Genomic DNA, 27,686 nt, shown 5'->3' with positions numbered 1-27,686 from the left:
GTGTTTTCTTTTAAATGCAAATGGAAAATGAACATTTAAAAGTAGAATTTAAACAGTCCATCCTTGTTCTGATTTTAATTATCAGATGAGGTACCAGTGGGACCCAGCTGTGGCTCAGGGTGGCTCAGGGTAATGGTATCGTGCTGCTAGATAAATACCCAGACATCCTAGAAAATGGGTAACCGGTCAGGCTGGGACAACATATTTTTGGACTCTGAAGTATTTATTCCCACAGCTTTCCTGGTTTATAATGACTTTTATTTTTATTGTTTGGAAGGATTAAGAAATAAAAGCAAATATTAAAAATAAACCACCAGCCGCTGATGCTGCCAAGAGAAAGCTGCTTGCTCCAGCATTATTGGAAAACCCTCTTCTGCCGTCAAAGCCCCCATACCAACTGCCTGAAGAGTTTATACTGGGAATTAATGACCAAACAAAGCCCAAAGCCGGGATGATGACTGCGATTGTGCACACTTTCACAATGAAACGGGCCAAGCCGTGCATTCACTCGTAAGCTGGCTGTATCGACTTGAATTTTTAAAAATTGTAACCATTCTTGAGTAATGCGTCTTCTCCCAGGCAGGAAAGGCCTGTGGGGAGTAATAAGCACATATGCCTCTGTCTATAAGACTCATACATTACTGACTATGCCTTCCCGACAGGAAACATCTGGATGAAAGTGAAAAATTAGGCAGAGAGCTGTAGCCCTCGGTGCTGCTCAAGATGCCAGCCAGCCTTGTCTGTTTCACGTTGTGGAGAGCCAGCGCTCCTGCCCCCACCCCACCCCACCCCCACCCCAGCCCCATGTGCACTGCTATGTGAGGGGCTTGTTCACTCTTGGGTGAGAGCCACATTCTCAGGGTCTCACTGGTCTCTTGAATCTGCTCAGTCCTTTCTTATCAGGTAAGTGAGCAAATGTCCACCCTTGATAGAGAGGCTGAGGACAGAGCATATACGCTGTCTAGTGGGGCTGAACAATAAGTGTCACTGAGTGGTTGTGTGTGCAGGTTTGGTCTTTAAGAGTGGGTTAAGAAGCACTGGGCCTTTCATAGCTGAGTTACTGGGAGCATGCCTTTGAAGGGGACTGTGGGACCTTGGTCCGTCTTTGTCTCTGCTCTGATTCTAGATGTGACCATTTGTTCCAATACACCCTCTGTCATGGTGTGCCACCATCTGCCATTCTCAATGGAGGCCAAGCCAGTAGAGACGACTGACTTTAGACCTTGACTTTGCTTACTTGCAAGCTAACTAGACCTTTTATATTGATAGGTTATCTGTCTCCGGTATTTTTATTGTGCTGATGCAAAGTTGATTAATATAATGCCATGTTGATTTGTTCTTGAAGCATTAAAAATGAGATTTACAGGGGAAACTGCAAAGATCTACCATCTAACAATACCATTTTGCTCAATAACAAACTGGCATTTACTCTCCACTTTGAAAAACTATGAGGCCAGAATAAATAAAGCTGAACTGATAAGCAAATGTTTTTATAACATGTTAAAATCTGTGATGATTCTAACAGGTTTGTAATATTTCATTAAGTTATTCAACCATGGAGACCTCTTTATCCTCAATGACTTCAAATACCTTGCTTTGGTAGTTGTATTAATCAGCTTTCTGCCACCATGACGAAACATCTAAGACAACCAATTTATAGAGAACATGGCTCACATTTTTTGGGGGTTCAGTCTGGACGTATGGTGAGACAGCATGTTATGGTTGGGGTTTGTATTAGAGCAAAAACCTCTGACTTCATGGCCAGGAAGCAAGAGAAAGAATCTGAAATGTTTGGGACGCCGCAGTCCCCTTCTGGGCTGCACCTCCTACCAACTTCCAGTAGCCACACTAGCACACTAGGGACACAGCGAAACACACAGGCTACAGGAGCTATCCAGAATCCCAGGCATGGCAGAAGCCGCCCTAACTCACCACATCAGTGTGGTTGTCGTTGGCTTCCTCCTTGATGCGTGTTCCTGAAGGCCACCTGCCACCCTCCTGCTGACACACACGATCTTACAAGAGTCGGTGAAACTTACTCCTTCAGGTTGGAAGACAGATGCACACAGATCCACCGCATCTGCCCTCTTTCTGATGAGTTATGACACTTAAAAACAAAACAAGAGCCAACCTGACCTGTTAGTTGTGTGTTTTCCTTGGAGACATATGGATTTAGTTTCAATTTTGTTTCCTGAAATTAAATCCCTTTACTTCCTGATTCACAATAAAATTGCACAAAGTTTCAGGATTATTCACAGCCTTTGGTGAGGAATCTAGTGAAATACTGTCAAGGCCTAAACAAATCTCCCAGCTGCCCTTTTAAAAGCACAAGCACTTTCAGAGAATGGGTGGAAAATCTGGCAGGTTAACCAGGCAAGATTTTCTCATTTGAAAAAAATCAGTTGTGTTCTTTGCAAAACTCAGTAATCCATTCTATCAATCCCAATCACTATCATGAGACTAGGATTCTGCTGGTCTCTCTGTCCATCACACTTGCTCTGGCTCCACCTCTGTATATTATCCCCAGAAAAACTAAAGCCAAAAGCAATTTATTTTTAAATGAAAATGTGACCTCGATTGACTTCCAGCTTTTCCAAATAAACAAAAGCCACACAAATGTGCATGCACACACACAAGCACTGTTGACTGAGGCAGTCTCACACAAGGTAAGTCTAAAAAGCCTCCAGAAATCAATAGGATGCAGGGGGCAGGTGGGAATAGGGAAGGGGGCAGGTGGCACTCTATGCAGGTAAAGAACCTCCTAGTTGCCACGGTACCAAAGGAAAAGTCTCACAAGTCTAGGAAAAGTGGGCTTTTTTTTTTTCTTTCTTTCTTTCTTTTGGCTTTCAAGACAGGGTTTCTCTGTGTGGCCTTGGCTGTCCTGGACTCACGTTGTGGACCAGGTTGGCTTTGAACTCACAGAGATCTGCCTGCCTCTGCCTCCCTAAGTTCTGGGGTTACAGGTGTGTGCTTAGCTGGCTAAGGCTTTTTATTTTGTTTTATTTTATTTTAGAATAACCTTTGGAGGTGGGGGGGGGCGGTGACAAGCCCTGAAGTTTGGTAACAGAAGTTCAAAAGCTGCTTATTTGGGACACCCTATCAATGTTGAGGTCTCGCGCCTATCCCCCTGGAGCTGTTTGCAGCGTTCAGCATCCCTGCACTGTCTGGTTTCCTTTGTCCCTGATGACCTGCGTTTTTCACTTTCATGTGAACGGCCTGTGAGTTTGTGAGGAGAAAGCCAACAATTTGCTACATCCTCTTTTTGAATTTTCCTTTTCTTTTTCAATTATGTGTATGTGTCTGTGTGTGAGGATGTGCATGCAAGCGTGGCTGCACAGACAGGCTAGAAGCATCCAGTTTCTTGGAGGTGGAGTTATAGGGAGTTGTGAGCCACCTGATGTGAGTGCTGGGAACCAAACTTGGGTCCATGGAGCCATCTCTCCAGTCCCTTAATTTTTTTTTTTCTTGATGAAATGATTTCCCTTTTATTCTTTCTTGTCACATGGCAGTCACTGGAACAAAGTTTCTTAGTTTTTTGCCTTTTCATCCATCCACTGAGCCATCATTGCTGAGTGCCTGTTAGATACCTTGTGTTTGCAGCTAAGAGTTAAAAAGAGAAAGAACAAAAGCTTTGTCCCCTGAAGCGTCCACGTAGCAGGATGAGATACTCAACAAGCACAGTAAAGATATGAATGGAATGGGCCCTTAGGGTCACTGAAAGAAGGAAGACACAGGCGACAGGGTTTGGAAAACCAGTAGATTTGAGCTATGGGGGGTGTGTGTGCATCAAGCAGAACACTCACACACTGGGCCTATCCCATTCAGGCATTAGAAGAATCATGGAGGGACCCACAAAGCCCTCAGGAATCATGGAGGGACTCACAAAGCCCTCAGGAATCATGGAGGAACCCACAAAGCCCTCAGGAATCATGGAGGGACCCACAAAGCCCTCAGATAGTCGGGCACCTTAGATATTTTGAGTCCATGAGACTTGGAGTAGCCAAAAAGAATTAGTTTTGTTGTTGTTGTTTGCTCAGTTGTTTGGTTTGGCTTGGCTTTTTGAGACAAGGCCTCATCATGTAGCTTAGGCTGACTTCAAACTTGCAATCCCCCTGCCTCCACCTCATGAATGCTGGGATTATAGGCAACAAGTTGTGCTCTGCCTCTGGTCCCATAGTGAGACTCAATGAGCTAGAGGTGAAAGATTCAAGGAAGCATCTAGAAACCATCAGGGGCACACCTGCTGCTGAAAGAGGTAGCCAGGACACACTTCTTGGACAGCCTGTCCTGTCCATATCTCCTTCCACAAAGAGTTGGGATTGGATGTTCGGGAAGCTAGCTCAGAGGCAATGCAAACACCAGCTTTTCAGTGCACAGTTGATAGGGAAGGGAGGGCCATTGTGTTGAGAAAGGAGGATGCCCAGAGTCTTCAAGAATTTGTGACATCTCAGAACCTGATGATCATTCTAAATTTGTCTTAAAGATGACCGTGGCCTGGCTCCCCACCTAGCGTTCTGCTGAAAAAACAATTTTTCTCCCATGCCAGCACTTCCATGTCTACGACATGACTCAGCCCTATGAAGGGCGTCACCATTCAGAAAACATCCTACCTTAGTGGGTAGTTTGAAGCTCACAATCTCAGACCTGGCTGGGGGCTCCGGAATGGGAATTTGCATTTGAACAGGCTCCCAAATCAATCCATTAAACATTAAAGTTTGAGAAACACTGCTTTAATTTTCTCCTGAGTACCTCAAAGTGCCTCAGGCCATGTCTGGGGACAGAGCCAGACATGCAGTATGAACCACTGATTTATGGTGCCTGGGTGGGTGGGACACCAGAGAAATGGAAGCCGCTTTGTTTTCTGTAGAATGAATAGGCTGAGGGCCCCAGCAGGTGAGACCCTTTGATGTGCCACCTGGACACCGCCACCTCTGCACCTGGCCCAGCTCTTCACCCCACTTCGGAGAGAGGCCTGTTCCCTAAGGGACAGAATCTGTCTTCCTGTCTCTTACCTCATTCAACTTTTCAGGACTGAATACAGACATCAGGGCACCTCTGACTTCTTCCCATCTTCTGCCACGCAACAACAGGATGCTGTCTGTTACTAGCTTGGGTTCCAGACCTGAGGCCTGATGGAAAGCAACAAGCAGAGGGTTAGCACCCAGGGAGGCAAAGCCTTCTTAGTGGCTGTTCGAGTGAGCTTTAACTGTCAGTCAAGTCATCTGAGAAGGGACCCCCAACTGAGGGGTGGAACAGATCAGACTGGCCTGTGGACAGTTATCTTGCTTGATAGTTGAGGGAGGCAGGCCCTGCCTACTGTCCCACCCACTGTGGGCAGCACTGTTCGCTGGGCTGTATAAGAAGCTAGAAGTCTAGCTACAAGTGTCTACAAGTCTACAAGTGAGCCAGCATTCTTGAGTGGTTTTCTGCTTTTAAGATCCTGCTTGAGTTTGGGTCCTGACTTCCTTCAGTGATGGACTGTGATCCTTCTGGAGGGACAAGCCAAATAAATCCTTCCTCTACAGAGTTGCTCTTGGTCAGAGCATTTTATCACAGCAACAGAGTGAAACCAGGACAGTGGCAATTGAAGGGCATAAAAAGCATCCCGATTAAAGTCCACCAAATGACCCAAACCTAAATTTTTCTTGCAAGGACACAGAACAGGATTATAATGTTCATAGGCAAGGATCTAAGACCTACAGCTGAGGCAAAAAAAAAAAAAAAAAAAAAAAAAAAAGGGACAGACGGACAGATCTGCCAGCCTTGTTATAGTGTGGACTCCATCCAAACAACTTGACAGCGTCAGGGTGCCCTGAGGCCCCCATGGAACCCTCTGAGGATGACCAAAATGGGCTTCCTAGGTTGAAGGTCAGTTCTGAATTTTGTGGCAAGAGACTTTGGGTGTCTGGGTTGATGGATTTGGCTCAGACATAACAGAATCATGTGTCCATGTTCCTAGGATGTTGGAGGCGTGAGAAAGGACTGATGAACAAGGCTCCTTCAGAAGGATCCCAGGACAGCTGTTGTGAAGGGCTTGTCTGCTCTGTGGGTCTACGTTCTAGTGGTCATTGTGTTTTCTTTTAACTTTAACTTTGAAAATTTCATATGTGAGCATTTGCATCATCCCCTCCCTCTACTCCCATGCCCACCCCTGCTGACTCCTCCTCAATTTCATGATTTCTTATTCTTTAGTTACAGATACGCACATGCACACATGTGCATACACACACACACACACGCGTGCATGCACACACACATACCCACAAATCTGCTGAGTTCATTTAGTTCTGCTCACCTGTGTTTAGAGCTGACACTTTGGTTTTGGATAACCTACTGAGGACTCGTCCTTGGAGAAAACTTATTCTCCCTCTCCCAGCACCCATTAATTGCCTGCAGCTCTTCATCTAGAAATGGAAACTTGCGAGATTTCCCCATATGTGTTGGTATGTCAGCTGGTGTTGTCATTTATTAGGCCTTGTCATTTTTTTCTTTTATTGCAAATATATCTTTTTCATGCAATATATTCTGATTACAGTCTCTCCTCCCCCCACTCCTCCCAAGGTCTTTCTTTCAAGCCTTGTTTAGGCAGCAGCAGCGCTGAGAATTCCTGGTGCCACCTCACTGTCCTGTGGAAGACACTATCTTGAAGCAGGCGTTCCAGTCCTCTGGCTCTTACAATCTAGGTCAACTGTTCTTTGCATTTCGACCAGTTGTAGCTTTCTGCAGTGGTCTCCGTTGGCTGCAAAAAGAAGCTGAGTCGATGAAGGGTGAGATCTGCACCTACATATATGCAAGTCGTGTGTCCAAAGGTAGGCCCGGGAGTGTGCCTATGACACAGGGCACGTGGGAGTCAGAGGGACGCGGCAGGCACAGGGGATGCATAGCCTGTGTCTGGAGTTAGGCCTGTGAGGGTCATTATTTTTTTTTTCTTAATCAACCTAGGTTTGTTAAATGTCCAGTATAGGCATTATGACTTGAACTGTATCTCTTGAAATGTTATATACTGAAATTTGAATCCCTAGAACCCCATATTTGATCATAGAGATTTTAAAAGGTCATTAAAATAAATAAAGCCTTTATGGTGAGCCCAAGTCCAGTGTGTTTGGTGTCTGGATATTCTTATAAGATTGGGAAGCAGACAGAGGTGGCGATATAGAAGACAGTCATTTAAGCCAAAGAGATAGGTCCCAGATGATATCAACCCTGACCTCGCTCATACTGCCAGCCTTTCCAGAACTGTGACAAAATGCATCTCTGTGTGTGAGTCCCTCAATGTAAGATAGTCTGCTGTGGTCTTCCAGAATAGGAGACACTTTGCTTTGGCCCTTGTGTTGGTTTGCTTTCTATTGATATAACATAGGCTATAACCAAAAGCAACTTGGAGAGGAAAGGGTTTATAGCTTTACAGGCTATAGTCCATCATGGGGGGAATCAGGGCAGGAACTTGGAGGCAGGAACTGAGGCAGAAAGCATGGAGGAAGAGTACTTACAGCTCCTAAAGGTTTACTCTGCTTGCTTTGACCTGCCTAGGAGTGGCACCTCCCACAGTGGGTGGGGCCCAGGGCCCTCCCACATTAATCAGTAATAATAAAATTTAAAAATGCCCCACAGAATTGACTGCAGACAAATATGACGGGGGGCATTTTCTCAGTTGAGGTTCCCTCTTTCTAGATGATTCTAGCTTGTATCAAATTGACAAAAAACTAACCAGCTCAGCTTTAATGAGGCTGACAGTTGAATGGAGAAGTAGAGAGTAATGAATATCATTGCAGTTTATGAGAAAGTGAGGCTTCTCAAGGGGAAGGTTGGGTATGGGGATGTGCTGTGGGGGTAACATGGTCAGGAGGTCTCTGAGAATAAGTCACCTAGAAACAGAGCCAAGAAGCATACAAAGCAGCCCCTAGCCACCTGCTCCTTCCCCTTCTCCCCCAACCCATTCTTTTCCATCCTAAGAGCAGCTATCCCAGTGGTGGTTCCAAATGGTGTCCTCACTGTTGGGCAGCGTGGCCCCTAGCCCTAGGATGCAGGGGGATTACAGGATCAAGCGCTCTGCAGAGCCATGTGTGCCACGGGCTCCACTATTTCCTTTCACTGTTTTAATTATAGCTGAAGCATGAAGACAGCCATCATAATTCAAATGCCTTGTAAAAACTCCTATTTAGAGGAAAATTATAATTTTCTGATAAAATATGAACACTCAAAATAAGCCATAAAACATAACTGCAAAGTATCTAGAGGATTTAATTATATATTAGAACCAAGTTGCTGGGATATTTTTCTGCAGAGGAATACCTCTCTATATTTAGAATGAGATTCTTTAGGAGTGCCATGGCCACTAAATTATGGTTTTATGGAATTTTTGGAACATAATCTGTTTATTTAGGTTCCAGAGTGAAAGGAGGAAATCATACATTATGGATATTTATAGAGTGGCAAAGCCCCAGCCTGTGCCACGCTGCTAAGACTTTTCACTCAGAGAAAAAGTGAGACACAGGTTTACACAGTTTCTACAGTTCTGCTAAGACTGACTCGCTTGTTGAGTCAGGGTCGAGACTAACTGGATTTGGTCCATCCTTAAGACCTAAAAGTTGGGGCCTGGGGAGCTAGCTTAGTTGCCACAATGCTTGTTGTGCATTGAGGCCTTGAGTTCAACCCCCGGAACCCATGTGAAAAAAAGTGTGCACTCGTACGCTGAGCACTGGGGATGTGGAGCTGGACAGACCTCTGGGGCTCACTCGTCATCTACCCTAGCTTACTCGGCAAGCAAGCTCCAGGACGGTAAAAGTCGCTGTATCAAAATAAAAAATGAAAAACAAGAATGGCACCTGAGAAATGACACCTGAGGTTGACTTCTGGGACACACACACACATAGCTGCGCATTTGTATGCAGATGCTAAAGACCTAAGGACCGGGTCCCTGCTATCTCATTCTCCATGGAATAAGTTAGCAGACTCTCACCACAGCCCATTCGCTTACTGCACCCTTAGCCTAGATGTTCTGTTGGCATTCTCCATGGTTCTGCGGTGTGTATGTGTTCTTTTTTCTTTGTTTGTTTTTTTGTTTAAGACAGGGTTTCTCTGTGTAGCCTTGGCTGCCTTGGACTCACTTTGTAGATCAGGCTGGCCTTGAGATCCACCTGCCTCTGCCTCCTCCTCAAGTGCTGGGAATAAAGGTGTGCACCACCATGCCTGGCTGTGTGTGTGTGTGTGTGTTTGTTTGCTGATAGTCAAAGTCAGGGGTAACATTCACAGGAGTATTTCATGTCTAAACATGTATTTGAAATGAAAAGACTAGTAATTGTTCTTTTCAAAAGATGGTGAGAAGGTATTAATGTCAAGGGTAGTAGCTACTTTTCTTGTGGCTGTGACCAAAAACCTGACAAGAACCAGCTTAGAGAGGAGAGGGGCTTATAGTTTGAGGGGATACAGTCCTTCATGCTGGCAGAGGCCTACAGCGGGCTCTGTGGTGGTGGGAGGGGTGTGTGGCTGCTGCTTGTCCAGGTCTTAGTGGATCAGGAATAGAGAAGGGATGAGCAGAAAGTAGGCCATGTCCCCCAGAGGCCCACTTCTTCCAGTGAGGCCTAAAAGCTTCCTACTTCACAGACCATTGGCTGGAGCTGAATATTCAGATATATGAGCCTGTGGTACAAATTTTTTCACATCCAAACCTTTTGCCCCTGGCCCCTATGGGCTTTTGATCATCCCCTAATGCAATATGTACTCAGTGTAGCTTCAAAAGCTTTCCCAGCCTCCTAGCTGTAACTGTTCAAAAGTCCAAAGTTGCTTTTGAGACTCAAGGCTATGACCCTTGTAAAACAAAAGAAAACAAAGCAAACAACTACCACCACAACAAAATAAGCTTTCCATTTTCCCATCCCTAAAATAGAGAAATGCGAGCATAGCAAAGAAAAATTGGGCCCAAGCAAAACCAACAGCAGGACAAATGCCAACCCCCCAGCTCCGTGTCAAGTATCAGGGACACCTGATGGCATCATCAAAGCTCAAAGGGCTTGAGTAGTCCTACCTGTTAGCTCTGTTATCTGTAACACACATGGTCTCTCCCGAGGGTCAGTTCTGCCCAGTGCTCGAAGTTTTCCTCATGAACTGGCATCTCCAACCACCATCCTGGGGATTCCACTGAAACTCAGTTCTACCCTTATAGCTTCAAGCACAGCCTCCCTGAGAGCTTCCTGAGGGGAATCTAACCTGCCGCGTAGTTTCTGGCCTCTGCTACTTTCTGAATCCTTGGTGTAAACTTCTCCGTGTAAACTTCCTGTAATTCTTGGCTTCGCATACCTGCAAAACCAATACAATGTTGACAAGGAATACAATCCTTTTAGGAGATGGCAATGGAACCTCCCCAACTTGGGCCACTTGTGCACAAGGCTCTGTGTGCCTTCACGACTGGACCTGGGCAAACCTCCCCTGGTGGCCATGCCCAGTCAGAATGACCCACAGACTCTTTGCTTGGGCAGTCTCTTTTCAAATGAAAGATTTGCTAATAAGCTTTCACTACTCCATATCCCCTGAAGTAGTCAGTGGATAGGGCCTTGCTCTCATGTGCTTTTCCTGTTGTTCCAGTGAAAAGCACAGGTTTTCTTCATGATCCTGCTAAGCTCCTTAACAATTCAAGCTGTTCCGTCCATACCCTCCTTGCCTGCTCTGTCTGCAACCCTGACTAAATTTGTGTTTCTGTCTTTATCAAACTACATGTTTTTCCCACACAGCTGCTCTCTCACACTATTAACTTGCCCACGAGTAGTGATGAGAAACCATGCCACAGCCTGGATTCCTCGCTGTGTTGAAAATTCCTTCACCAAATAGTGAAGTGCATTATATTTGAATTTAGCTTTCTTCGTTTACAGGACATAGGTATAATGCAGCCATATTCTTTGCTGGAACATGACATCTTGTTCTCCCAGAAACTCCATAAACCTGCCTGTAACTGTTTACATTTCTATTGGTGTTTTGGTCTTCCTTTTATCAGAATAGCCCATTAAATTCTGCTTACGGAACGCTAGGCTGTCCCTGGTCCACAGCTCCGAACTCCTCCAAGTTCTTCCCAAAGGCCGGTCCTAAAGGCCCATGAGCCAATATAGTCATAGCAACCATGTCACTTCTCAGAACCAGTTTTGCTTTTGTTTTTTTGTATTAGGTTTCTTTTCTTTTCTTTTTTTTTTTTTCCTCATGGCTGTGACCATATACCCAACAAGAAGCCACTCACAGAAGGCAGAGTTTGCTGAGTTTAACAGAGTGAGGGGCAGCAAAGCAGCCGGTGGCCCTGCCGCAGTGGGGTTGTGACACTGCTTGTCCATATTTTAGTGATCCAGGAAGTCGAGAAGGGGCAGGAAATAGACCTGGTATATAAATCTCAAGGCCTACACTTCAGTGAACTACTTCCTCCACTAGATCACGGCTCCTAAAGGTTCTAGGATATCTCAAAATAGCACTACCACTGGAGACTAAATATCCAAATACATGAGCCTGTGGCTGAGCAGGGTGGGGCATTGTGCATAAAAATAACAACAATAAAAAACGAAAACAACAACAACAACAAACCCATAGGGGTGAACCAGTTGTCATATTCTAGAATGTTTACCTGGAAAAGAAAACAGCTTGGAAAAGCAGGCTGTGGGACTTGGCATGTGCCTAGTGTGAATATTTATTGGATTCATATTACACAAGAGAGGAGATTTAGGTTGTTTTTGTGACCCTGGGTTGTGGAATTGGAAAGAGCTAGTAGGGAAATCACATTTATCTCCAGGGGAACCAGTTCTCTAATGATCTTCTTCGAGTCCCTCTCTTCTTCCCCCACCTCTCAAACTTCCTCAGAACAGCCTAAGAAATACTAGTAGGCAGGAAGGAGGACTCTAGGTCTTCAGAGAGGAGCATCAGAGACACAGAGCTTTCCGGACTCCTGCCTATCAGTCTGGCCATGTATGCCAAGTGTCAGCCAAGGTGCCTCAAAGTTCTTTCGGGTCAGGTGTGTGTAGCATACGGGCAAGAACCCATAGCATATTAGTGTAGGGTATGGTAACCAATACAGAGGAAAAAGAGCCAGGTATGATGTTTCCTGCCTGTAATCCCGGAGCTTGGGAGACCAAAGCAAGAGGATTGTGAGTGTGAAGCCAGGTTGGTCTACGCAGTGAGGCCCTGTCAGAACAGTAATGAAAATCAGAGCAAACATGCAAAACAAATACAAAAAAAAAAAAAAAAGAAAAGAAAAAAGAATGAAGGAAAGGAGATAAATAGAAACAAGAAATAGAGTAGAAACACTTAGTATTTCGTAAATAGTTGAGATTTTTGTTGTCAAAATCCTTGGTCATAGGTGTGTGTGTGTGTGTGTGTGTGTGTGTGTGTCTTTGTGTATACGTATGTGTCATCATCAAAAAATGTATTTCTTACTGTTGTACATGGCTAATTTCTTGAAAAGCCTATTCTAATCCAAAGGCCAAACCTTTGGGTCATCTATTTCAAATAAAAGCTTATTAATCACAAGTCTGCAATCTCTTTGATCAGCCAAGGCCAGCTCACTCCATGCCCATGGCCACCACCCTGGCCAAGGTCACCATTATCTCTGCCCTAACTGATTGCCCTGCCCCCAGCCTTATCATACCCATCCATTTTCCACACTACAGGATCTTTCCAAAGAGTGAGAGTTGATCTCCCGTGACTGGAAAGTGAACTGATGGTTACAACAGGAAGGCGGAGGGATGGAGGAGGTCCCTGTACTCCAGCAGGGTTGTGGGGTTCCTCACTTAACAAATGTTTCCTGAGTACCTGGTATGAGCAAGGTCCTGATTTGGGTGGTTGAGGTACATTTACAACAAAACAAAACTCTCTGCACCAGTTCTAGAAGAGGAAGGTAGACAGAAGCGTACAGAGTGACTCGCCCAGCTCAGTGGGCAAGGCGTGTGTTAAATGTGCCAGTCAGTGCTGGGCTCTTAGGGTATGTAAGATTTGGGCAAACCCTTTAGGGAACAGGGAGTAGGGTAAGTCAACTTCCAGGCATGGAAATCATTTCAGCAAAGATACTAAGGGACTTCCTATGGACCTCAGGGAACACATAAGGCTAAACAAGGGGTGATGGATGGGTGGATAGTGGTGAGGTCACAGGACCTGTGTGTGAAGGACATCGGGGCCTCCCAGGTCTTCTACTCTGAATGACAAGGGAAGCACAGCAGATTTTGTTTTTGAGATAGGGTCTCTTTTAGAAGCCTATATTGGTTGGAATTTGCCATCCTCCTGCCTCAGCAGCTTCCTCTGTACTGACACTATCAGTATGTGTCACCATGCCGGCTCACACTAGTGTTTTGAATGGAGGTGCATCTTGAACCTACAGTGGTTTTTAGGAGACTCTGCATCAGTGCTTAGAGCAGACTGTGGGAAGTCAGGACAGAGGCAGGAAGAAAAGTTTGGAGAAATACAATGAGGAGGAGAGGAGAGGCTTTTGTTAGTGGCCAGAAGAGACTGGAAACAGATTTGCTGTGTTTTGGAAGGTAGAGCCAACAGGATTCCCGATGGGTTGTAATGGGGTGGGAGAATGTGTCTTTGAGCGTGTTTCCAAAGAGGTTTAACTGAGGAGGGGAGACCAACCTTAACAAAGGCAGTGCCATCCCACAGACTGGGACCCCAGACATATTCTCTCTCTCTCTTTCTCTTTCTCTCTCTCTGTCTCTGACTCTGTCTCTGTATCTCTCGGCATGTATGTGTGTGTGCATGCATGTTTGCATTGATGTGTGTGTTTACATGAGAAGCAGAGGTGAACACCACTATTCCTATCAGCTTTCTTACTGTCAGCGCTTCCTGCTTCCAACACTTGCCTTCTCACCATGGCAGACCCTTTTTCTTTTTTCAACCTGTGAGTCAAGATAAGCACTTCCTCCCTAAGTTTCTTCTGTCTACAGACAGTGTCTAATACAGAGACCAGAGTCAAGAATGATGCCAAGAGTTTTGGACTGAGCAACTGGGAGGATGAGATTAATACATTTAAGACACTTGGAACATTCTTGGCATGCAGCATTTGAGACCAGTTCATGCTATTCATCCAATAGCATGAGCACATCATCTTCTCTTCAGGGTCCAAGCCTTATTGCCAGCGCCTCTCTTTACCTGGAACTCTTGGTTCCACTCCAGCTCTTTCCTTGTTGGTGTGCTAGCCCATGTTCTCCACATAGAACACAGCTGAGAAATGCCTCCCAAAGAAGGCCCATTGCCTGGACCTCATCCCAGTGCCCTCATACAAATAATACATTTTATTCTCACTTTTCAAAAACCTTTATATGTAGAAGCCAGAATTTTTTAAGAGGAATTTTTAAAGAGTGAATTTTAGGAGTCAGCTCAAGTTCATAAGCAGCAAGTGGTACCAAGTAATATCATTCTTTCTTCTTCCTAGAGAGGCAAATCTGAAGATGAGGGAATCAGAACATTTATGACTCACTTCCAAGACACTCTTCTGGGGAAGGCAGAGAACTAATGGGTGGGTAAACAACTCTTTTGGGTGTTTTCATGGCTGAGAGAACAAAGATAGAAAAACTCTGCCAATCTGGAGTCAAACAGAAAACCATAGGCTTCTACACTGTGCCTAGTTCAATCACATATGCTATTTGCTATTGCCATAATAAACTACTGATTTGCAGTAATCAAAGCTGAGATTAATGCTCTAAGGACACAACTGAACATTCAGCTGACCATGACCAGAGCCAACAAAACCTGATTCCAAAATCTGCCAGAAACTCGCAAGAAAGAAAAAAACTTTCTTATGAATATAGATGCAAAAGGTATTTAAACAAAATCTTACCTAGTATAATCCAGTGACATGTTAAAGAATAATTTATCAAGACCAAACAGGCCTTATTCAAGAAGTGTAGGCCTTGAAAAGCAATCAGATATGACCCGTTACATTAACACAGTAAAAGAGATTATATATAATCTCAACAGATATGAAATATTTAACGAGTTTCAATAGCCAGTTGTGATTTCAATAGCCATTCATGAGGCCAAGTCTTAGTGGACTATGAATAAAAGAAAATAAAAAAGGTAAATCTTTGAACAGAAGAAATAAAACTGTATTTGTTATAGATGGTGTGGAGGAATAATACAGAAGGTTCATGCAGTATCTGACAATGTACTTACTATCTGAATTAATGCTGAGTGTAAGACTGTTGACTGTCAATTTTTTAAAAAGCACCAGGCTGGCCTCAAAGTGTTAGAGATCTATCTGTTTCCACCTCCCAGGTGCTGAGATGAGAGGCGTGTGCCACCAAGCCCAGCTTTAAAATTGTTGACTTGTTAAGGAACAAATTTAACAAATGGTATCCAAAACCTCTAAACTAAAAATACAAAGCATTGCTAAGACAGAGAGGACCTAAATGATAGAAAGAGGCCACATTCACGGATTTAGAACTCTATATTGTTGGTATGTCAATTCTTCAGAAATAGACAAGCTGATTCAAAACTGTATGCAAAAAAATAAAAAAATAAAAGGACCTGAAAGTCAGGAGAAATTATTCTTCCACTTTCCAAATTTATTGTAATGATTGTATTTAGGAAGCTGTGGGTAAACAAATCAATCAGTGGCACAAAACAGGATCCATAAATAAACACACACACACACACACAAATTGTGCACACAGACACAAGGACACACACACTAATCAAAAACCAAGACAACTACAGATACGGAGAAAATATCCCCAGTGTATTTATCTGACAAAAGATTCAGATCCCTTATATGATTTGGTCAGGAAAAAAAAGTCAACCACTTTTTAAAAAATGGGCAAAGACCTTGCAAGCACAAAAGAGAACATTCAAATGGCAGGTGAGTGTATGAAACAGTACTCAATATCATTATTCATTAGATAAATGCAAATTAAAATGGCAACGATATGTCACTACCAGCCAGAAAACAAGGGAAACAGCTAAGGGTAAAGGACAGGAGGGAAAGATGGAGAGCTCTGCCTCAGACTGCAGAGGCATCAGCAGGCTCAACCAAGGTGAAAACTCATCTCTGGTAAGTAAGAAAGCCAAGCATGCACCTGCTCCAGTGACTCAGCAATTCTGATCCCCGGAACACGTTCCTAAGTGCACTTCCTTGACACGCTCTTAACAATTTCACTTAGAAGAGTGAAAAAAAAATCTAGCAACTCTACATGTCTATCCACAGAGGAACAAATGATCTTGTCTATATCAGAGAACTATACAACAATAAACAAGATAGATCGCACTCATTTCAGTACCCAGTTATGGATAAATCTTACAGACACGTTGAGAAAAAAAATTAGTCAGGACAAATTGATATGTTCTGTAAGTTTCCCATTTACATAAGATCCAAGAATGGGAAGCACAAGTCTGCGGCAACAGATGTCAGAAGAGTGTCACCTCTGAGCGGTAAGGAGGCCAACAGTGGAAAGAAGCATAAGGGGAGCCCCTCCCGCAAGCACAGGGCCTGCTCTGTACCTTGAGCTGGCTAACAGTCCTGTGAGTGCATGCTTTGAATTTTATTATCAAGACTTGGATATAAAAGTTGTGTTCGCTAAAAATAATAAAACACTGCCACATACCTTAAACTTGTACAGACTTGAGTGATGGGTAAACACCAAACGAGAAACAGCACAGACAAGTGGAAGGCTGGGATTTAAAGCGTGGGATAACCTATAGCAGTTCTCATTGGAAAGGCCCTAATCAGCAGTTAGCTTGTTGGGCCATCACTGGCGGGAGAGAGGAAGCCTGGCCCACCTTCCTGAAAGGGGCCTTGCTCAGTCTTAGGAAGCGCCCACTGCGATGTGTGCTAAAATTAGACCTCGCCAGCTCGATGATGATTTTCAGACATGGACCACAATTTACGAGTTAATTCCCTTGTAATTTAGTGGTGTTTCCCCCCGCCCCATGGATTAGACCTAAAATAAGCACTCTGCCACTGGACAATTTTGACTCAGATTTTCCATCTTCTACACATGACTGAGGTTGCCACCTTTGACTGACTACATTGCTGTCACCTGCGTTGTGATAGGCAGCTCATCTTTCACTAGGCCCCGCTGGTCTCCTTGACCTTGGGTCACACTGGCTTCCTGGTACCTCCCACACATTCCCTTGAAGGTCAGGTATCTGACTTCTCTTCTCTTATGGCTCTAATGAGAGCCAACAGGCTCTCACAGGGTGTAATCCTGTGACTATGTATCCTCACTCAAGGTGTGGCCACTGAACAGGCAGCAGGAGGATAGGGGTTGCAGGCAAGCCGATCGGTGGAGGTTATAGACGTCAAGGGATGCCACGTCACTTAGGAGGTCACTGTGTGAGCATTGCTGCTGGTTTAATGTGAAGCGTGTCAACTTGGTTGCAGAATATCAGCAAGATATAGTGCGCCATGATTGCCACTGCCACCAACATTTCTGATTCCCATACAACCTCGCACATGTGAAGAAACTCTCTTTGCCTGTCTCTTTGCTCCTGGCTGTGTGAAACCTCTGACATGTTCCTTCGCTGGACTCTAGTCAACAAAGTTTGAGAATCCTTCAATTATTCTAATTTTTCTGCTGGAGGTTATTTTGTTATGTGGTCACTGGGATATGTGCAAAGACTTGAACCAAGTATGGTTTATACTTTGGGACAGACAACCACACACTTAGACCTCCCATTGGCACCACAGCTCACAGCAAAGGTTCTTCCTGACCCGGGAAGGGAGACTGGGATTTGCCAAATCCTGTTTCCTGTGGGAAATTTTCAACAGCTCTCTGTAGAGCCCCTGAGTTCCTAGAACAGCACCAGAGAGAGACAAGGGTGTCCCTGGCACAGCACCTGTTGGGCCTTCCTGGGACAACATTTCCTAAGGGACCTGAGAGAGAACTTGTCCCTGCATTTGAAGCTAAGAATGGTTACGGGGGGTGTGGTAGGACTCCAGAGTGTCCTGTCTAAGTTCCAGACTTTACTAATCAGCCAGCCTAAGGCCATCCATACAGGAAAAATCTGAGGCTCAGAGAGGTCAAGAGACTGACAGGTCACACAGCTAAAAATGAGTTTAAAGTTTAAACCTCACTGATAAGCAACTGTTAAGAAGAGGGGAAACATCAGCTAGAAAGAAGGTGGCACAAAACAAGAGCATTGGCACAACCATGTTCGTAGCAGCTTTATTCGTAATAGCCAGAACCTGGAAACAACCCAGATGTCCATCAATGGAGGAATGGATACAGAAATTGTGGTACTTTTACACAATGGAATACTACTCAGCAATCAAAAATGAGGAAATCATGAAATTTGCAGGCAAATGGTGGGCTCTAGAAAAGATCATTCTGAGTGAGCTATCCCAGAAGTAGAAAGACACACACGGTATATACTCACTCATATAGTCCTATAAGATAGGATAAACATAATGAAACCTATACATCTAAAGAAGATAAACAGAAAGAGGACCCTGGGTAAGATAACCAATCCTCAATTAGAAAGACAAATGGGAGGGGCACTGGACGTAGGAGAAAACAAGTAACAGGACAGGAGCCTACCGCAGAGGGCCCCTGAGAGACTCTACCTAGCAGTGCATCAAAGCAGATACTGAGATTCATAACCAAACCTTCGGCAGAGTACAGAGAATCATATGAAAGAAGGGGAGTTAGTATGATGTGGAGAGGATAGGAGCTCCACAAGGACTAAATATATCTGGGCACAGGGTCTTTTCTGAGACTGACACTCCACCAAGGACCATGTATGGATATAACCTAGAACCTCTGCTCGGATGAAGCCCGTGGTGGCTCAGTAACCAATTGGTTTCCAATAGTAAAGGGAACAAGAACTATTTCTAACAGGAACTCAATGGCAGGCTCTTTGACCTCTCCACCCCCCCCCCCCAGGGGAGGAGCAGTCCTGTTAGGCCACAGAGGAGGACTTTGCAGCCAGTCTTGAAGATACCTGATAAAACAGGATCAGATGAATGGGGAGGAGGTCCTCCCGAGTCAGTGGACTTGGAAAGGGGCAGGGTGGAGATGAGGGAGGGAGGGAGGGCTTGGGAGGGAATGAGGGAGCAGGATACAGCCGGGATACAGAGTTAACAAAATGTAACTAATAAAAAAAATAATAATAAAGAACGAAAAGAAAAAAAAAAGAGGGTGGCACAAAAGTGGAAATGTTGACGGAAAGAACGAGGGTCAGTCTTGGCTGTACAGTGACTTATTCAACAGTTAACACCGACAGTCAGCCTAACAGGATCGAGAGTTGTGTAGGAGGCAAACCTTAGAGCTTGGCTCAGAGCGTGGCTGTAAGGGAGTTTCTACACTGGGCTAATAGAAGTGGGAAGACCCACTGTAAATATGGAAAGCACCATACGGAATGAGGTCTCAAACATGAGAGCCAAGTGCCGTCAGACAGGACGTGAGTGGCTGTCTCAAGCTCCTGCCACCATGACGCTCCTGCTACGAGGGAATGTTGCATCCTGGAACTGTGAGCGAACAGGAACTCTCTGCTTCTTATCCTTGCTTTTCCTAGGTGTTTTGTCACAGCGAGGAAGAAAACAGTCCAGGCCGATTGCACTGTTCAGGAACACAGCCACGGTGAGGCTGCAGTTGCTGCTGGGGCTCATTTACCCGTCACCCACCAAATTCTAGACATTTATCTCCTGGCTGACATGCTGGTTTCTGCTTCCACCGCCATAAAGGTCAGGGAAAGAAAGCACAATTATACAAATAAGGTTTAACTCATTTTTTTTTAAATAAACTTGATTCCCTGCTGAACCAAGAGTCTAATATCACAAAAAGTACAAGAGTGGTGAGATGGCTCAGCAGGTAAAGGCACCCGTTGCCAAGCTTGATGTCCTTAGTCGGTCCCTGCAACTCCCGAGTTGGAAGGAAAGAACTAACTCCTGAAATTTGTTCTCTGACCTCTGCACGTGCACTATGGCACTATGGGGCCCCCATCCCCCATCCCCTCCACACACACAAATAAATAAATGTAAAAAGGAATAATTTGTAAGACCACAAATATAAAATCACTTCAACATTTTGAAACTTAGAAAGAAATGTTGTGAGGTGAAGAAAACCGTGAGCATCCGAATCAGTACCACTTAACCCTGGCCATACCTGCGTCCCAAGGCCTCACAGGTACGAAGGCTCTAGAAAGAAGATGTCGACGTTTAAAGCAGCCCACCGTGTAGTGCGACCCCGTTTACCAGCTGTCTCCAGGAGCAGCTGTGCTTCTGAGTGGAGCGATGAGATGGGAAGCCACAGGCAATGGGCAGACCACCTAGCATGAGCTCAGCCAGAACGCCCAGTGGGCAGCCCGGCCTGAACAGGCAGCTTCCAGCCCAATAGTCACAGAAAACAAAGAGGCCTGCCTCACAGAAGAGAGGGAGCCAGACAGGCGAGGCTGCCCCTCCTCACTTGGGGTGCCCTCTCTGGAGGTTTGAGCTGTCAGGAAGAACTGCCTTGCTCAGAGCTGTAGGCCTCTTGTGTGGGTTGACCTTTCTTTATTATGATTATGATTATGATTATATTATTTTCTTTCTTATTCACTCTGTAGACCAAGCTGGCCTTGAACTCAGATATCCACCTGTCTCTGCCCCCCTGAGTGCTGGGATCCATGGTGTGCACCACTATGCCTGGCTGGGTTGACCTTTTTAAAGAAATGTACAAGCTGAGTGGGGCGGCGCACACCTGTAATCCCAGTGCTCAGGGAGGCAGAGGCAGGCAGATCTCTGTGAGTTCAAGGCCAGCCTGGTCTACAAAAGCTAGTTCAGGACAGCCAAGGCTACACAGAGAAACCCTGTGTCGGGGGCAGGGGAGGGGGGAATGTACAAGAAGAGATGAATGGAGGAAGGGAAAGGAAAGACGGAGAGGGGAAAAAAACTTTCCAGGCTTGGCCAAAGTGACAAGAGCTTCCTTAGGGCATATGTGACAGCCATTCTCACCACAGGAACCTGAGGGCCTGTTTCCTAGCTGCTTTCTTTCAGGGACCCATGGGGACCAGGAGCAGATGAGTGGATTTTCAATCCTGTGGGTGGAAAAGTGCCAGCTGAGGGGGTAGAGGCAGGTTAAAAGGAGACGATTTTATGATTAGTGGAGACTAGCGCAGGACCCCCCAGCCCCAGCACAGGTGGGCCTCCCTGCTGTTGGCTCTGAAGAGAGCCTTCTGGGCCGTTAGCGCTCTCAGGAGTGCCGCCCTCTGAGCTTTTCTGAGCAGTGTGCGACCTTGATGTGGAGGTCTAACGCTTCCGGGGACTAATTTGCCTCCTGACTTTAACCATCTCTGCGGCCAAGTTGTGGTCTCATGGTAACTGATCCTTGAGATTCTCACAGCCACATGATGAGTGGATGAGGCAGTCCTTTGAGAGGCTAAATCTAGGCCAGCCAGGGCCCTCAGGGTTCATGGTCCAGGACAAAATCACTCACTGAATCAATCACGTGGCTTTAGATGAGGCTGGTGTGAGCCAACCTGTCCCTATAGAGTTGGTCTCTGAGCTATTCATAAGGGTCTGAGGGCTGGTACTCACCCCTCCACACATGCATTTAATGGCTTCACCTCCCTCCTCTACTCCAAATCTAAGCTGCCAGGACAGGAGGCAGCCTGCCTACAGCCATAGCCTCTTGGTGCTACCATTTTGGGTGAGAATCATAGCACCTGGGCAGCAGGTTACATGATCGGACACATTTCCTTCATATCTCCGTCCAACTGGACCAACCAAATGCAGGCTAAAACCCTCATCATCCTTCCCAAGAATAAATCCATCCACTAGTTGTGGACATTTCTGCCAACCCAAGTAGACTCAGCTCCAGTTTCCATAGATGCTAAAGACAAAACAGGCTAGCCTCAAGTGTACTGAGTACATGATAACCAAGAAGGAGTTACAAATATTTAAGGAAAAGTTCCCCAGTCCCAAGCTGCTGGGACCACCGAGGTTCTCCCAGTACTAAGGAGGTTGGTTTGGGTTAAATGGTTGCCTCAGTGGTCAACGTCTAGAACAGCCCTCTTAGGAAGTACCAGGAGTGCCAACAGAGGTAGAGGGAGGGGTTTGGGCAAGATGGAAGCAAGACGTGCCTCTTAAAATCTGAGGGAAGGTCTGAGTCTGAACATTTGTAGTCTATTCAGTCCAGCATTTTGGGGTTCGAAAAAAAAATTGTGTCCTCCCCCTCCCCCATCACCTCTTCTTTTGAGACAGTGTGGCTCAGGCTGGCCTTGAACTTATGACTCTCTCACTTCAGTCTCCTGAGTACTGGAATTGTAAGCGTGTGCTCCACACACAGCTGAAAAAGAGTACTCCATTCAACGATTTTTGGATTCAATATTTACTCAGAACTGATATGTGTTAGAGTCCCCTGTTGTATCACCTCAACTCCGAGGGTCCCTTGTGAGATGCTCACAGCTCACATCAAATTCCAGAGCTTCACGAAGCCCTTCTCCACCAGCTCGTCCTTGAAGCCACATGACTCAGAATGGGATGTGTGAGCAGGAACAGACTCTCGACGGTGGAAAATGAAGCTATGTGTTATTTAAGTTCCTTTTCATTTAATGCATCAAACTAATATGCAGAAGTGTTTCTGTATCACAAGGGACCTCTTGGTAGACGCTTGCATGGAGTAAGCGTTTAATGTTTACCGAGCGAATGTATAATAAAGCTGAACACTTAAGTAAACATGGCTTATTAAAGGGAAGTCGGCATGGTGTCGGCGGGGGGAATCACGCCTCGCTAATCTCCTTGAATTCTTTGAGCAGATAAATAAGCATATGGAAAAGAGGGAACCACAGAACTGGTTTAATTTGACTTTCAAAAACCTGTGAGAAAATCCTGCTCTAATGACTGTTTTTTTTTTTTTTTAAACTGAGTCACTAGGGTTGTTTTATCATGAATATGGAATTGGTTTAAAGACCACAAACAAAGCTGAAGATAAGCAGGGTCCTCCCAGATGGAAAATTATCTCTAGGGTTTCCTAGAGATCTGGTCTATGATGGATCTTTGTGAGTGACCTTGCTAGGAAGTAGATGTGGGCTCTCCAGGGTCAGGCACAGCTTATACTGCGGAGAAGGTCAAGCCTATGGATGGTTGAATATTTCATTTGGATTTAGAAGAGACAGTGCATTAACTCGCCTTTCCCGTTGCCATGGCCACATACCTGACATGAGGTAACTTACTCTTATGGACTCATTCTTCCTCGTGGTAAATATGAAGCCTAGCATGATGGTATAATCGAGACAATGAGAGCAGCTCATGAACGTGGCAGGAGCACGAAGCTGTTTGCTCATACATTGCTTGGCAGGCCAGAAGCTGAGACAGACAGCCTCATAATCGCTAAGGCCTACTTTCCAGGGGCCGATTTTCTCCATCTAGGCCCCACTCTTCTGAAGACTCCCACAGCCTTCCAAACAGTAGCCTCAGCTGGGGAACAAATATTCAAACACATGAGCCCATTGAGAGACATTTCACACTCAAATCATGACAGTCGTTATGTGTTTGGGCCATAAAGTATAAAGGGGGTATAGAAAACACCGTCCTTAGGCTTGAAAAAATAAATCACCGAGTTAGGGCAAAAGCCAGATGTCCCAATGGGGTCACTTATGGAGACAAATGATTGCAGGTTAATGAGAGTATAAGAGCACAGAGGAGGGGAAATGTGGATGGAGGCAGGGAAGGCTTCCTGGAGGAGGCAGAATCAGAAGAGAGCCTTGAAGAACAGTTAGGTTTTGCACAGGGCAGAAGAGGTGATGAATTGAACGCAGCCAGCGGATATCAAGCAAGTGTTGACTCTCAGGGCCACGGCTTGTATGGATGAGTCCATCTAACTTTACAACAGCCCAGTGAGGTAGCGTATGCCCCCAGTTTCCAAAGGAGGAGCAAGAGGCCTCAAGAAGTTAGATTTACTCCCCCACACACTGCTCATAAGCGCAAGCCCTGTCATCCTATCACCTCTTATTTTAGGAGTTACCGGCCTGTGCAGAGATCCAGGGGCAGGCTGGGAGACAGGGAGAGATTCGAGAGACCAGGAGGGCCGGAGGGACACCTTGTGTTGGAGAGTGGGGAGAGATTAGGTTGGAACATGTGACCTGTCTCTGAGTTATGGATGCTCTTTCATCTCGAGGGAAGACCTCAAAAGCTGACCCTTATTGAATGCAAGAGGAAGGACATTCTGAGCCATAGCCTAGAAGGTGGGGCCTGGGACCTAGTTTGTGAGGAGGAAATTAAAGAGGGCAGAAAAAATGGTGTGTGGGAAAGCTGACAGCCGCTGAGGGTAGCTTCCTTTAGTGGCCTCTGCTGGCACAAGTGCCTTGGGTCTGTCTGCACCTCAGGGCCAGCTCTCAGGTCTCCTGCCCAGCAGCGTCTTCGGTGTGGCAAGAAGTCAAATACAGACTCACAGCTCTGATGCTCAAGTCACCTTCAGGGGCTCAGGTAGCCCCAGGAAGCATTACAGGAACCTGCAGAGCCCTCGCTGCCTGCTTGGGGTGTGACTTGGTGGTTTGTGCTCTTTGACATATGTCCTTTTGTTTGCTTGGTTTGTTGGTTGGTTGTTTTTTGTTTTGTTGTTGTTGTTTTGAGACAGGGTTTTTCTGTGTAGTCGTGGCTGTCCTGGACTCCTTTTATAGACCAGGTGGGCCTTGAACGCACAGAGATCCGTCTGCCTCTGCCTCCATGAGTGCTGGGATTACAGCGTGCTGTACCCCAGCCCAGCAGGGCAGAGCCTGCCAGTGGTCTTTGGGTGAAAGAGTGAAAACACTCAAGGCAGCAGGAAGCAACTAAACTCCCATGATTCCTTTAGCCGCTCGAAGGCCACAGGGTGGCATGCGGGGTGTGGAACTGGGCCCAGTGACGACGAGCACGTTTGCCAGTTAGGGTGAGTGGTCAACCACTGTTGAACTTTGATATCTAGAAGTGTCTCCCAAGACACCAGCGGTGGTGGTGAAGTACAGAGAGTGCTGGGCTCGAGGTGGGAGGTGGCCTCATTCCTTTCCAGTCCTCAAGGTCACCTGGGACTAGGCTGGCCATGCAGCCTTTGTGGGCCTCAGTCTCCTTGTCTGTGAAATGGACCAGGCTCACTGTATCAATCTCATATACTCTTTTTTGTTTCATGTGTGTGGGTATTTGTCTGCATGTATGTCTAGTACCGCATGGAGACAGTGACGGCAGAGGTCAGAAGATGGCGTTAGAGCCCTCAGAACTGGCATTACAGGAAACTGCACTGAAATGTGGGTGCTGAAAACCAAATCCAGCTCCTGTGCAAGAGTAGCAAGTACCTTTGTTTGCTTGTTTGTTTGTTCGCTTTTCCAGACAAGCCTCGGCGGTCCTGGACTCACTTTGTAGACCAGGCTAATCTCAAACTTACAGAGATCCTCTTGCCTCTGCTTTCGTGAGTGCCAAGATCAAAGGCATGTGCCACCACTCAGCAAATGCTTTTAACTGCCGAATCTGTCCACCCCCCATGTATTCTCATGAGGAACAAAAAGCCCACTCTGGACAGCTCAGTCAGTAGGGGATGCAGGAGGAGGCCTAGCATTTTACGCTGCGTCTCAAGCGTCACGCAGCTTTAAGTAAGTTTCTCCACAGAAGCCTGGATGACCCTGAACCTCCTACTGTGCGAGCCTCCCCACATGGTCTGCTCCCTTCACAGGACCTGAGGATGGATGAGCTGCTGTCCTCTTCCTCTTTTCAGTTAGCATCCTCACAGTGCCTGGTGTACCGCAGGCATGCACCGGCGTGCCAAACAGTCAACAAAAGAGTGTGTTACCTGCCAACCCTGCAAAAACTGTAAGAGAAGTCTGGGCTAGGGCAATGACTCAGTGGCCAAAACGCTTACTGCGCAAGTGTTCGGACCTGTGTTCGGAACCACAGACCCCCGTAAAGTCAGGTTCAGCAGCACATGTCTTCAGTCCCAGTGTTTCTACAAGGTGGGAGGTGGAGGCAGGAGAGTTTCTAAAAGTTTAACAGCCAGCTAGTTCGGTGTATACAGCGGCAAACGACAAGAACCTCTTCTGTCTCAAACAATGTGGAAGCAAAAATAGACAGTCACTGGGGTTAACCTCTGAACTCTATGTGCATGCACGTGCACATACACACACACATACACACACACGCACACACATTTTTAATCTGTGCTTATTAATTCACCTGAGACTCTTTCTAAGCATCAACATGAAGGTCAGTAACCTGCTTTGCTGAAACTTCTGTCTCCTCACCTTGGGAATATGTGGGTGGCACCAAGCAACTGCCATTTCTTCTATTTGGAATTTTTTTCATTAATGCAGGAAAAGTGGGCTGGGGACTTGAATTGGCACAGGGGTCCTCTATAGACTCCTGCTGTTAACACCTGGGGCCTAATTTCCCTGCGGGTGTTGTTTATCTTTCCTCTTTAGCTTTCATGGTTCCTGAGAAAGATATGCACACGGACCCTCAAAGTTTGCTCTCCCTCTGGCATTTATTAACCTTGCTTGGTATTTCTCAGCCACGTGGCCTGTGCCCCGTGGATCCTCTAACTTTGAACACAGATTTAGCCATCTCTCTTGGCTTTCGCATTTTCTACCAGCTCCACTTTCTCTTTTGCTCTAGTTTTCTTGGGTGTAAATCTTTGTAGTGGTTCGGGGCATCTCTCAAAACGCCGTGCTTACTGGGAAGCTAGCTTCTAAGACCTCAGCTCCACGGAAGCCTGTTTAGCTTGAGTCTTGTTTGTGGTGGTTCGAATAGAATTTTTCCCAGAGGCTCAGCTATTTGAGCACTTGGTCCCTAGTCACTGGTGCTGTTTGGAAAGGTTTGGAAGCTTTGTGAAGTTTCACTTGAGGAAGGACATCAGTGGGTTCGTAGTCTCACCTCACTTCCTACTTTTTCCCTGCTCATGCTTACGTTTGAAGATGCCGGCTCTCAGCTGCCTTAGCTGGCCACCACGTCTGTGGCTTGCTGTCATGCCCTCCCCACCAGGAAGGACTCTGCTCGCTCTGGGACTGTAAGGTAAAATAAAGCTTTCTTCTGGGAGCTGCTTTTGAACATGCTGTTTGATCACAGCAGCAACAATAACTAATGCCCTGTGGCTGTGATAAACACCACAGCCAAAGGCAGTTTGGAGATGAAAGGGTTTATTTCACCTCACAGCTTCCGCTGTCAATGGGAGTCAGACAGGTCCTCAAGGCAGGAACCTGGAGAAATCATGGAGGAATGTCGCTTACTGGCTTGCTTCCAGGCCCATGTCCACCTACCTCGCTTTATAGCCCAGGGCTACCTGTCTAGGGATGAAACCGCCCACAGCAGTCTAGGGCATCCAACATCAACTAACCATCCAGAAAATGCCCCCCCCCCCATGCCCACAGGCCAGTCTGATGGAGGCGATCCCTCTGCTGAGGTTTCCTCTTCCTATGTGTCAGCCTGCCAACCAAGGTTAGCTATCACAAGCCGCCCCTCCACAACCACAAGCATGGCCCCACTCCCATCTACATGCAGAGTTTAAACTCCATACCATTCTGTTGGAAAAGTTACTGAAGTTCTCGACCAACGTCTGCTTGATCACGTCTGGCTCAGAAATAACAACGGGCATCCCACGACCAAGATAGTACCTAGGGAGGACCGAACAGACTGCTTTAAAATGTGGTGCCTTTACCCTTTTCTTCTACTGCCCCCCCAAAGGAGGAACTCAGAGTGGTTTAGAATGAGGGCGAACAGCATGCGGGAAGTAACTATGCAGAGACTGGAAGGCCCAGACTCGATAGTGAGCAATAGCAGATCTGTGGTAGAG

At 46.0% G+C, this 27,686-nt stretch overlaps 1 protein-coding gene across 1 annotated transcript in view; it reads right to left on the bottom strand.

Annotated features, from left to right (window-relative positions):
* Window positions 1-27,686, bottom strand: part of Tbxas1 (thromboxane A synthase 1) — a 155,460-nt gene that overhangs the window by 76,619 nt on the left and 51,155 nt on the right. Inside the window, 2 exon segments of the mRNA XM_055602072.1 lie at window positions 5,013-5,129; window positions 27,411-27,507. Of these exon segments, the coding sequence (XP_055458047.1) occupies window positions 5,013-5,129; window positions 27,411-27,507 (214 nt within the window).

The sequence above is a fragment of the Psammomys obesus genome, unplaced genomic scaffold (genome assembly GCF_907164565.1).
Source record: "Psammomys obesus unplaced genomic scaffold, mPsaObe1.curated_primary_1811, whole genome shotgun sequence".
NCBI classification, from domain to species: domain Eukaryota; kingdom Metazoa; phylum Chordata; class Mammalia; order Rodentia; family Muridae; genus Psammomys; species Psammomys obesus.
Note: the sequence above shows the minus strand (reverse complement) of the source record. Positions and strands in the feature narration are given on the sequence as shown.